The sequence below is a fragment of the Tiliqua scincoides genome, chromosome 2 (genome assembly GCF_035046505.1).
Source record: "Tiliqua scincoides isolate rTilSci1 chromosome 2, rTilSci1.hap2, whole genome shotgun sequence".
Taxonomy (NCBI): domain Eukaryota; kingdom Metazoa; phylum Chordata; class Lepidosauria; order Squamata; family Scincidae; genus Tiliqua; species Tiliqua scincoides.
This window is the reverse complement of record NC_089822.1, coordinates 199,698,585-199,710,417: the sequence shown is the minus strand read 5'-3', so window position 1 is coordinate 199,710,417 and position 11,833 is coordinate 199,698,585. Positions and strand designations below refer to the sequence as shown.

Here is an 11,833-nt window from a genome sequence, read left to right as displayed (position 1 = left end):
CCCCCCAAGGAGTAGCAATTGGAAAAGTTTGAGTCCTAGTCATATGGGGAGACAGAGGAAGTTAGGGACAAAGGCAAGCAAGTGCTCTCCAGCCAATATAATGATATGTTGTAATAAATGTACCCGTAGTCCTCACTGGGAATGCACAATAAAGTTGTTTGAGTTTGTATGTTCTGGTTATTTTTGGAGTGCAGCATAATTGCTGGCCATCAACTACACGCAGAAAAGTAGTCTCTCTCCAGATGTTTCCTGATATTGTGCTAACCTGCTGAGGCTGTCCTTTGGTGAGTTAGTGATGGGGTGGTGGTGCTGGCTGCTCATAATAAACTTGGCTGGGTTTAATGTTGCAGTTAATTTGGACTTGATGTACAAAAGCTTTTATAGTAGCCTGTGTTGACTGTCATGAGATGATGACAGAGTCAGGAGGATAGGGTGTAGCTGCATCCTTGGGCTCTGACCCACAGTTCTCTTGGCTTTGCAGTGTTGGACAGACTTCATCAGTATGAATTGAGCCTTAGCCCATTATTGTAGCCTATCTGTTGGACAGATGCATATGATTGTGCTATGTATATGCTCCAAGGTCTCTCCCTACTCCAACATTGTATGACTCTGTGAATCTGTTGGGCATCTTGGATTAATGGCACAAATCCTAACCAACTTTCCAGAACTGGCATAACTGTGCTAAGGGACGTATGTTACATCCTGCAGTTGGGTGGCACTCACTTAGGCCACCTCAAAGTAAGGGAATGTTACATTGCCTCAAAGTAAGGGAATGCTGCATTGCCCTTATGTCGGTGCTGGAAAGTGGGTTAGGATTGCACTGAAAGTCAGCTACCTCTGATAGCATAGAAACCTAATGGGATCTAATGAAAAGAATAGGTTAAGGGCATGATCCTAACCATGTCGACTCAGAAGTACGTTCTATTTTGTTCAATGGGGCTTACTCTCAGGAAAGTGTGATTAGGATTGGAGCCTAATTTTTCATTCCTACATTAATCCCAGGATGTAAGAGTTGCTATGCTGTGAGTGGAGCAAACTGCATGGGATCCAGCTCTTACACCCAAGTTTAAAGTGGCAACTGTGTCCTTATACAGTGAGGAAAGAATAGAATAGAATAGAATACTGCTGCTTCTCAAGCTAGAAGCAGCAGTATGAAACAGGCATGCTGTTAAATTGTGTCCTTCTGTATTTGCTGTTTAATCCCAATTTGCCTAATGCTTAAATTGCAGATGTTGTTCAAATGTAATGCCAAATCATACTGAAGCTCCGAGAAAGGAATTATTTCTTTATTCTGAATTGGTCCACTGGCTGAATTTGCACTAGTTGTTCTCTGCTTTACAAATTGATTAGAATTTGTAGATCCTCCAGATCCTCACTGCCTCTAGTCAGCGCTCCAGGACCTCAACTGCACTCTTTTGAAAGTTTCCGGCAAGGCCTAAAGACTCTTCTGTTCAGACAAGCCTTCTGAGTCCTGGCCTTTTTAACATCATTTTAAACATCTTTTAATATATTTTTAACAGGCCTGGATCCTTTTACAAACTGCTGCTCTGTGCTCTTTTAAACTTTTATCTGACTGCTATTTTTAAGTTGTGTTTTTCAATATGTTTTTATCTTGTTTTTAAATTGTTTTTAATTAATGTTTTTAAAGGTGGGATATAAATAAAGTTAATAATAGTAATGATGATGAGAAGAAATATGAGCTCTAAAATTACTTTAAAGGTGCAAGGGGAGAAAAACCTGGGCTGCATCAAACTCTTTATTTGTAATTTGCCATGATGACAAGAAGTTAGTTTTGGTCTGTCTCGAGAGAAAGAGGATTCCATTTTGGTAGTTCTTGGAACAAGTTGCCATCTAACAAACTTTGCAGCTTTTAGCCTCTCCTGACATGTGAAAGCACAAGTTTCCCCGACATTTTCACCATGGAATTTTCAGTGTGAGAGACTCAATATAAACATAAGTTTAAAGATTATTTGATACTCCCCACCTTTTGCAGACGTTCTGGGTGACAAGAGGAGATGAATCTATCTCTCTGAGTGAATGCTGGCATTTGGAGGGCTGAAAACACAATTGTCAGGCAGGTGGCAGTGCTACACTTTTTATTCGGCATCTTTACTGCTTATTTCCAAACCTGCTTCCACAGTCAAGCTTCCAAGCGCTGCAGAGGCATGGTTCTTTGAGAACAGCTGTAAGTGCAATTAGACAGAGGTTCTACACACAGGCTGCTGTGTGTGTGTGTGTCCCCTCCAAGCTTCTTCCTTTTGTGACATCACTTATTCTGACTTCTTTGGAAGAAACAAAGGAGCAGCAGATCCCCAATGGGCATAGAACACCTTGTTATTCTTCTTTATGCTTTTGCTCCAGCACACTTTCGGCATGTTGCTGTTTATTGACGCTTAATACTGGTTAAGGTGGGGAAGGAGGGTGAGCGGCAGTGGTTTCTCTGTGGTTCATCACAAACCATGTTTCAGCTGCCTTTCCCTGGGGTTCAGCATTGTGGTCACCCTGGAGTGATGCTCCCCCAGATTTTTGCAGGGGAGCATTGATGTCAGCTGCAAGAGCACTCTGGTGTCCACAAACCACTGCCCCTTCTTTACCACCCTGCACTTAAAGAAGTGGCCATTAAAGACCTCTGTCTGGCTCCGTGCCTGTGTGGAGTTAAGAGGAGCTTGGGTGAAGTAAAAGCCTCTCAATAAGCCTCTCAAAAAGCTTGGGTGATAAAAGCCTCTCAATAAGCCTTTTGCTTTGATGCAGTGCAGTTGCTTAGAGTACATCGAATTCCACAGTGCAGGTGCATGTAGTGCGGGGCAACCTTTGTTCACCTGTGTGGTTGGCGGCATGAGGACCAGAAGAGAGAAGCAGCTGCTGGTGGGGTTAAACAAAAAATTTGCCCACCACCTGGGGTCAGGTGACCTGCCTGTATGTGACATGGACCCAATCTTCATGCAGCCTCAGTGGGGTAGATGCCCCATCCTTCGTTGTGGCAGGTCTCCCCTATTAGCAAGTCCCTGCTGCAGCAGTGGGTGGCAAGTTCCCTTTAGTCTGCAGAATTAACAGGTCCCACTGATTAGTTGTGCTCCATGACCACCCCTGGAAGGAGCCCCATGGCAGGTGCCCCTGGCCCCATTTTCAAGTATGGAATTTATTATTTATTTTAAAATGTACAGGGTGCATGTTTTAAGGCTAATATGTATCCCTTGAACTTGTGTGTACTCCAAGCTTAAAAAAAAATTCTGCATCAAGGTAGCTCATAATTCTGCACAAAACAATGTTTTGACTTGTAGGAATGTAATCAAAACAAATTAGCTTATCTTTGCCTAATTTTTCATTTGGCTTCCATTAATGATGGTGACAGGGTGGGGGGGGGGGAGAAAACACAATTTCTTAGTTTAGAAAAATGAAAGTTGACATTCACAGATTGTTGAATTGTGTGCCATTGCATCACACACGGCCCTGATCACACTTAAGTCGTTAGCTGGATGCATCATAGAGACTGTCTTTCTGCACTGTCTTTTTACTATATTTGCTTCAGGAGAAAAATGTCCAACTGAATAACAGACCACAAAACAAGTAGGATGCATGAAATCCAAAGAGCAAGAGCTGTTCGTTCACATTCAAAATAATTAGAATCATACCTACTTATGATGAATGCCTGTTTCCTATCCTAGTTTTTGCCTACTTGTCTGCATTTTTAGACTCTTCCAGCCCCTGAGGGCACTTTGGGGTGTTGTGGCTTCTTAATGAGATTGCCTGGCACTCTAGATGTAGGAGCCATTATCCTGAGATGCTCATCTGAGATTTTTTGTTTGAAATATTTTTCCCCCCAAACTGCATGTGCAAGATGTAGATTGTTCCGTCTTCATGCCTGGGACCAGTGGAAGACAGTAGCTCCTAATCAACTCAGGGCCCAATCCTATCCAACTTTATAGCGCCAATGCAGCCTTGCCAATGGGGCATGTGCTGCATCTTGCAGTGGGACGCCAGTCACAGAGGCCTCCTCAAGGTAAAGAAGTGTTTGTTCCCTTACCTCAGTGATGCATTGCAGCTGTATCTGCACTGAAACGTTGGATAGGATTGGGCTCACATTTGCCTACCAAATGGGAAGTCAAGCCCCACTGTCTAGGTTGAGTTGCAGACTTGAAGTAGCCTCAGTAGTGTAGGTAAAGAGGGAATGGTAAGTACTGCAGATGCCACAATGTGCTGTGTAAGTGGCCCCTCTCACTTGCCATAGGAGCCATTCTGGGCAGTGACAGTAATGCACAGGTGCTTACTGAACCAAACAGCATCTCCTGTGCATTGCCATCACTGCCCAGAAGGGCTCCAATGGTGAGTTGGAGGGGCGCTTACACAGCATGTTACAGTGCCTGCAGTACTTCCTGTTTTGCCCTCCACCTACACTACTGAGTGGCCTGGTGGTTTTCCCTCATCCAGTAGGGACATCATGAAGCCTAAGTTTCTTTGGCCATCACTATTTGGCCAAATCCTCACACACCTCCTGAGGATCAGGGAAGTGTGATGAACTCTTCTATCTGGACCCGGAGTAAGTACCAGATAGGAAAAAGTGAAATTAACAGCCCAATCCAAAGCATGTCTACCAGAAGTAATTCCCATTAAGTTCTATGGGCTTACTCTCAGGAAAGTGTGCATAGGATTGCAGTCTCATATGCATTAGGGCAGCGGTTCTCAAACTGTGGGATCGAGATCCACCAGTGGCTTGTGACCCAATTTTTGTTGGATCACGAAACTGACAGGGCAGAATAGGCTACATGCGTCAAGGGTTAAACAAGCTGCTGTGGGATGGAAAGCAGTGCTTCCTAATCACCATTATAGCCACACCCCTTGGCATTTATAAATCAGGCAGCCAGCTCTGGGGCCTTTAAAAAGTTTGAAACCCCCTGCATTAGAGATTTATTTTGCTTTTAAGTTTGCCTGTAATTGCCTGTTGGTGGTTTTTGCTAAGAACCATACCTGGGCATTGTTAATACCCAAGCTATTTTGCAAGCCTGCTTCATTTCTTCTTTCCTCCTTGCAATTAGCCCACCCCCTTGTTCCCCCCCCCTCCGTCTTTTGGCTTTTAATAAACTAGTTATATTTAGGGTATAATCTAAGTTCATTGGTAATGATTACTGGGCTGGGGCACCTTCCCTATGAGGAAAGGCTACAGCGTTTGGGCCTCTTCAGTCTAGAAAAGAGACGCCTGAGGGGGGACATGACCGAGACATACAAAATTATGCAGGGGATGGACAGAGTGGATAGGGAGTTGCTCTTTACACTCTCACATAACACCAGAACCAGGGGACAGCCACGAAAGTTGAGTGTTGGGTGGGTTAGGACAAACAAAAGAAAATATTTCTTTACCCAGCGTGTAATTAATTTGTGGAACTCTGCCACAGGAGTAGTGATGGCATCTGACCTGGATGCCTTTAAGAGGGGATTGGACAAATTTCTGGAGGAGAAGTACATTACGAGTTACAAGTCATAGTAGGTATGTGCAAGCTCTTGGTTTTAGAGGTAGGCTGCCTCTGATTGCCAGATGCAGGGGAAGGCACCGGGATGCAGATTGTGTCTGTTGTCTTGTGTGCTCCCTGGGGCATTTGGTGGGCTACTATGAGATACAGGAAGCTGGACTAGATGGGCCTTTGCCCTGATCCAGCAGGGCTCTTCTTATGTTCTTATGTAATTGAGTGAGGTTGTCTCACCCCTAGAATCACTTGTATTCACTCTTGCAATTTGTTTTTAAACAAGGCTTGCTAGTTCAGAAGACCACTCTGCTGCCTGGTCTCCCCAATCTGGGATGATGACATCAGAAATCCACCAGGATACCCCCCCCCTTTAGATGCTTGTTTCCCAGCTACTGCAAATGCTCAAAAAGAATTATATTGTTTTTTATAGGCTGATAGCAAACGGCTGTTCTGCATTTGTTTTCTTTTTCATCCTTTTCAGTGGATTTTATGGTTCATTTGAGTTTTTAAAAAATGGACAGTACCACTTATGATAGCTTCTGTCAGTTTTTCCATAGCATTTTTCATTATCTCTCTTTAAAATCCACACCATGAGTGTTTGCAAATGAGGTATTTCAAGTTGTCAGCTAAACTTTGGTCTTGTACTTTTGTTGAGCTTTATCTGAAAGCACTGAAAAGCCTCAAGAGAAGATTTCAAGTGAAGCAGAGTTGTGAGAGCCACCATTGGCATTCTTGTCCAGTCATAAGATAATCAGAGACACACTGCCTCTGGAGGCTCTGTTTCTAGCTGCTGGAGCAAATTTAGAGCTATCCCCCATCCAACCCCCCCATAAAGTATAGCCGTCTATACTAATGGTCATTGTCATATCAGCAGAAATGAATTCCACAGATGAATTGTAGAAGTCAATGTTGCTTTTGGGGAGGTTGTTTGACTTAGTGGGGGTGGGTCATGGCTACTGGAGGTGAGACGGCCACAGGAGTCATTATTCCTGAACTTCAGAACTTACCACTACACCACTGGAGAAGGGTGAATGGGAGGGTTGTATCTTTTGGGCTTGTAGCTATGGAGTCTCCTAATAATTTTGGTGGAAGTCAGGCAGTGAAAAGCTGGAAATTTCTGCTGCTAATGGGCAGGATTTTCCCAATATGCTCTCACTATACAATGGCCTGAGATTCTTTTCCCCTTCTTGAGGCTCCAGAGGGCAGTTTTATATCTGAGGCACAAAAGAGGAAAAGACAAAGGAGTTGGTATTGGAGGTGGCCGAGGGGGGAAGGGAGCGGCTTTATTCCATGCTCCAGCCTCCAGGTGATGGAAGAGGAAAGGGTTACTTAGCAGGTAGGCGAGTCAGGAAAGGAGACAAAATTGCACTAGGAATCTGACAGGGGCTTTTATCAAGGGATATTTGTCTCCTTCTGCTCTCAGAAACCTTTGTGCCCCCCTTTTCCTCTGACTCTGTGCGCAACCTATGTTTTAATTGCCCTTGCAGTTGATTCTGGATAAGCAATGCCTAAACTGCATTGGAAAACTGTGGAAACAACCAGAAAGGAGAATGGGAAAAAACCTCAAGAACAGTGACTTCCTGACAATATCATTTGGTTGCCCCATAAGAAGTGAATATACAAAGGTTGGCAATTCCGCAGTTAAAGGCCAGCGTGGAAGCACCCTGACAACAGTGCATTAATTCCATTTTAGGCAATATTTTTCCTAGGTGAAAGCTCCCTGTGGTTTTTTCCAGTGGTGCTTTTGAACTAAAATATGCTAAAGATTAAATCTTGACAAACAGAAGCTAGGTACTTTTTAATTCCAGAAGCAAACATTTATTAAACATTCAAAACTCTCCATTGCTGTCAAATATGCTTTGTCAGAAATTTTGGAAACCACAAACCACAAATGTCAAAACAATGTCAAATTGCTCCACATTTGATACTGCAAATAAAACAATTTTCTCAGGGCGCATTGTTATGCAGGCTGTCCTCCAACAGGGCAAAAGACAGTTGACAGGAATGATGGTGACATGGCCATGGAAAAAGATGAATGCCTGCCTCCCTTGTTTCCTCCAAACTAAGCCCTACTTATTTTTCCCCTGAAGTTCTCTTTGACTTCTCTCTGTGTGTGATTTGAACCTTGCCTGATAAGCGACATATTATGTTAATAATATAATAATATCAACTAATCTGCTGCTTCTGGATTTGGGCAAGGAGGAGGATGAGAGTCTGAGCAGTCACCTATACATTAAAGGTGAGTGGTGAGGATCAGTAAAGAGAAATAATATTGATGACAGAAGACTTTGATAGTATGGCTGGTAGAAAGAGGCCTAGAATTGTCTTGTAATGGAGATTGTGGGTTACCCAAGCTCCACTGCAGCCAGGATTTCACCCCATGTTCTTCTTCTGATTTCTCTGGCATCTGGGAAAGGAAGAGTCTTGAATGATTGATAAGGAAATGGATGACAGTTTTGTCTCCTGATTGTTCACATGCAAACATAGAAGCACACACGCAGAGACATCCAACTTCACACGCTTGCTTGTGTGCCTATGCTTGCACACCACGTATCACAGCCAAGAGTCAAATCCGAGTGCTTGCATAGCAAGTCACCTTGAACAGACTGGGATGATTTGCCAGATGTGACAAACTTCAGGCCATCTTTGAGCTATCATTCTTCATTCTGGAATTCATAAATAAGCAGTCCCTGGCTCAGGAGAAGACACAATAGATAACCATATGGGGCTCAGAGGATTTGCCTTGTCTTCTGTACATTTGCCACTGGCTTGTCAAACATTGGGATCCACACATCTCTCTTGGGAAGGAACTTGGCCAACCAGTGCCTTCGACAGCAGGACAGGATAGTGGAAGATGATGTATGGCATGGTGGGTTCAGGTTCCTGAAGGGGTACAGAAGTGAGAGTCATTCAGATTTACTATCATGAGACAATTTCAACACTAAGCCACCTATAAGGCTGTCCTTTTTTATTAGAATCCTAGTCTTCAGTGCAAGTCTCCTAATTCTCAGTATAAGATGGGCTCTGTGATGGTGGTAGATGGTGAATGACTACACCAAAAGCAGAGGAGGTCAAAAGAACAAACAATTTGAAAAAATATATATATATCTTAAGTTCTTTTTCCTAATTACCCACCAGCAATTTTTTTCACTCTTGTAATGTAAATATGCAGGAAATCTGTTTTGGCAGCCTTAGGGCACAATCATAACCCCTTATGTCAGTGCTTTCCAGCACTGGCATAGTGGTGCCAATGGGACTGTTACCAAAAGGGCTCTTTCATATAGGGGAATTATTACACTGCCCTTATTGGAACATTAGGATCATAGGCTGGCTGGATAACAAGACAATGTAATGCAGAGAAATTCCCTTTTGCTTACGGAGGGGACTGAGAGAAAGATCACTTTCAACAAAAGATTATGGTTTATTACAAAAGGACAAAGATAAACAAAATGCACATGGAGAAATGTATTTCTTGGTACTTAGCTTTCATGGTGGTTGCGTGTGAAGAGCATTTGGTACATCCGAGGAAAACAGATAAGGAAGGGGGGTTGTAGAGAAGGATTTTAGGGGTCCCTGCTCTGCCAACCCCAGCTGCTAACTAAAGATGGGGAGAGAAGAGGAGGAAAAGGGGGGGAGGAAGAAGGGAAAAAGTTCCAGGCGCAAGATACCTGTCTTGTAGAGCAGTTGGAGTGGGGGGGGGGGGGGGAGAGTCCTGTGGAGAGGACCCTCTGAAACAACACAAAATGTGTTGGACCTTAGATAGAGAGCATGTGAGAGGAAGCTCTCTCTTAAAAGGGTTTGGGAGACAGTGCTGAGCTGGATGGTAGCTGGATTGCTAACACAAGGCTGGGTGCTTGGAGTATGTATACATTTGAATGGGGATCAGTTATCAACAAAATTTTAACTCAGAAATGTTCCCTGTTTCTAAATGGTGTCCCTTGTGGAACATTGAGAAATAACTTTCTATGTAGTTAGAGAAAAAACAGAAGTTATTTGTCTTTTCATTTGTGGTGCAGGTCCTTCATTTCTGTGGTGCGTTGAATATTCAAAACTATAAGATGGTCAGATTCAGTCCATGGTCCCACCACTCTAAATGTGGCCAGGCGAATGTTCTAGCACAGGAGTGTCCAATCTTTAACCCATTTTTACCTGGCTCACAGGTGTATACATTTGGTCCCTATTGCATAAATTCAATGTTGGACAGAAATGGCTTAAGCAGGGGCTGGATAGCCATCTATCAGGGATGCTATAGTGGTACTGGTTGCACTGGCCAAGGGTTGGACTTGATGATCTTGTAGGTTGCTTCCAAACCTCTAATTCTAAAACCCCTTTTGCTAGGGGGAAAACATGTCTGTTCAGGAACATGTAAGGACTGCCATTCCATTCATAATAACCAGACCATTCCATAGGACTGCAGTTGGGAGGTAACTTGCATGTGAAATCTCAAGGTCCCAGGCCTATATATTTGTTCTGTTGTTTTTGCATTAAGGTTTGCCAGTGCAAGGGAATTTGAGAGCAATCCTTCGTACCCAGTGGGCATATGTTGGGGACAGGTTTATGCTGTGAATGTGCTGTGTTTTTTTTAATAAGTGCAAACAGTTTTTTGGCAAGGTACTCCAATGTTCTTCCCAATTATGTAGAGCATTGTTTTAAAAATGTTGTTGCATTCTCCTGCTTTGTGTTCCAATTTGCATTGTAATTTACATTGTAGATCCAAATAGCTCTGAATAGTATACTTTGGTTTGAATGGCTATACTCCAAAGATCTTTTCTGTTCTATGCAGAAAGGACTATTTCTACACAGAATAGAAAACAGCTCTAATCCTGGAAATTTGAACCATGCCTCATTTTAAATATGTGAGGAAAGCATTCTGCGTTGGTGTGCTTGACTGGTGTGCTTCCTTACATTGTATCTGGGTTATTTGGTCTTACAGGATCCCCTAGTTCCTTCCCTTGTCTTGAAATTCATGGATAGGAAGGCTGTATTACCTATTAAGTGCCTACAACAGGGATGGTCAATCTTGCAAATTCAGGGTTCCTGAACCTTTAACGACTGTGTAGGAAGAGGGAGTTTAAGCAGGTGCAGCTTGTCATCTCACAGATGACAAGCTACACCTGCTGAAATTCCTTCCTCTACACAAAGGCCCAGAAGCCTAAAGTTGAAAGTTTGGCCACCCCTTGCCTACAAGATAATGAAGTGCACAACAATATGGGAGAGCATTTTGAGGGGAAACTGGAGCCCTGTTCATACCACCCCCTTTACACATGTACTCAGTACTGAAGGAAGTAGGAAGAACCGGGCTTGCTAGCCCCTTCCTGCCATTTGTATGCCTCCAAATCCTGTCTCCTGACCTTCATGCATTCAGCTAAAGGTCTAAAAAGTGGTATGTGCTCCATACACTTGTGAATGTCAACTATGCAGAATTCCTAGTCACATGGAGTGCTTCAGTGTAAACCTACAACCCTTTTCAAATTTGCAGCTTGATAGTGTGGCCCCACTCCCTCCTCCACAGGTTGAGTGTGCACATGGAGAGGTTTGTATGAATAAGCCTTAGGACCTACCACCTATGGAAAGAATAACACTAAAGTGAGCTTATTACTGTATAATTTAGTGTGTGAGTTGACTCTGCATTTAAATAGTCCTGACAAGTGTATCCTAAAAGTGTTGCAGGTGAATGCATATGAACCTGCCTTATACTGACTCAAATCCATTGGTCCATCTAGCGTAGTATTGTTGACACTGACTGATAGTGGGGCTCCAAGGTTTCAGACAGGACTTTTCTCTGCCCTACCTGAAGGTTGAATCTGGAACTTTCTGCATGCTCACTACTATTCAGCTACAGCTATTCACCTGTACAGTTGAGCAGAAAGAAGGAAACTGCAGATTAAAAAAAAAACAACAACCATGTGGATGCAGTATGCTGCACATGTTCTCTGGCACACATGGCAATCAGTAGAATGGTCCATCATAGAGGAAATGAAACATTAGGAGAAAAAGAAGCCAAGAACAAGAGGTGGAAAGTCAGTGCGATGTGCAACATGACCCTTCTCCCTGTTTTCCCCCTTTCATTCACTTTACAGGAAGCAAACGTTAGTTCCATTTGCCTTCTGAAAGTTTGCTGAAATGGAAGCTCCCTTTTTATGGGGCTGAAGTTGCTCAAGCCCCAGCTCATCTCTAGTATGACTAAAGCCTAAGTACTGTTCTTTGGATAGAAGAAATTCAGGCCACTGTGAGATTCAGGAAGCCGGACTAGATGGGCCTTTGGCCCGATCCAGCGGGAATCTTCTTATGGTGTCGGCCATCTTCACCAACACAAGGGACACAAACTGAGCTGTATTCTAAGTATTTATTGTGCAAACAGAAAGCCCTTATAC

At 43.4% G+C, this 11,833-nt stretch overlaps 1 protein-coding gene across 4 annotated transcripts in view; it reads right to left on the bottom strand.

The window, feature by feature from the left end:
• Positions 1-7,254: 7,254 nt before the first annotated feature.
• The window catches only part of HRH2 (histamine receptor H2), a 44,030-nt gene continuing 39,451 nt past the window's right edge, over positions 7,255-11,833 (bottom strand). For 3 of the 4 annotated variants that reach the window (XR_010793739.1, XR_010793738.1, XR_010793740.1), the window contains one exon: positions 8,254-8,342. Coding sequence is in view for 1 of the 4 variants with exons in the window: in XM_066614452.1 (XP_066470549.1) it covers positions 8,189-8,342 (154 nt within the window). In the remaining 3 variants the exon portion in view is untranslated. Of the gene's footprint in view, positions 8,343-11,833 lie in introns of all 4 variants that reach the window. The other variant, XM_066614452.1, reaches the window with a different exon arrangement.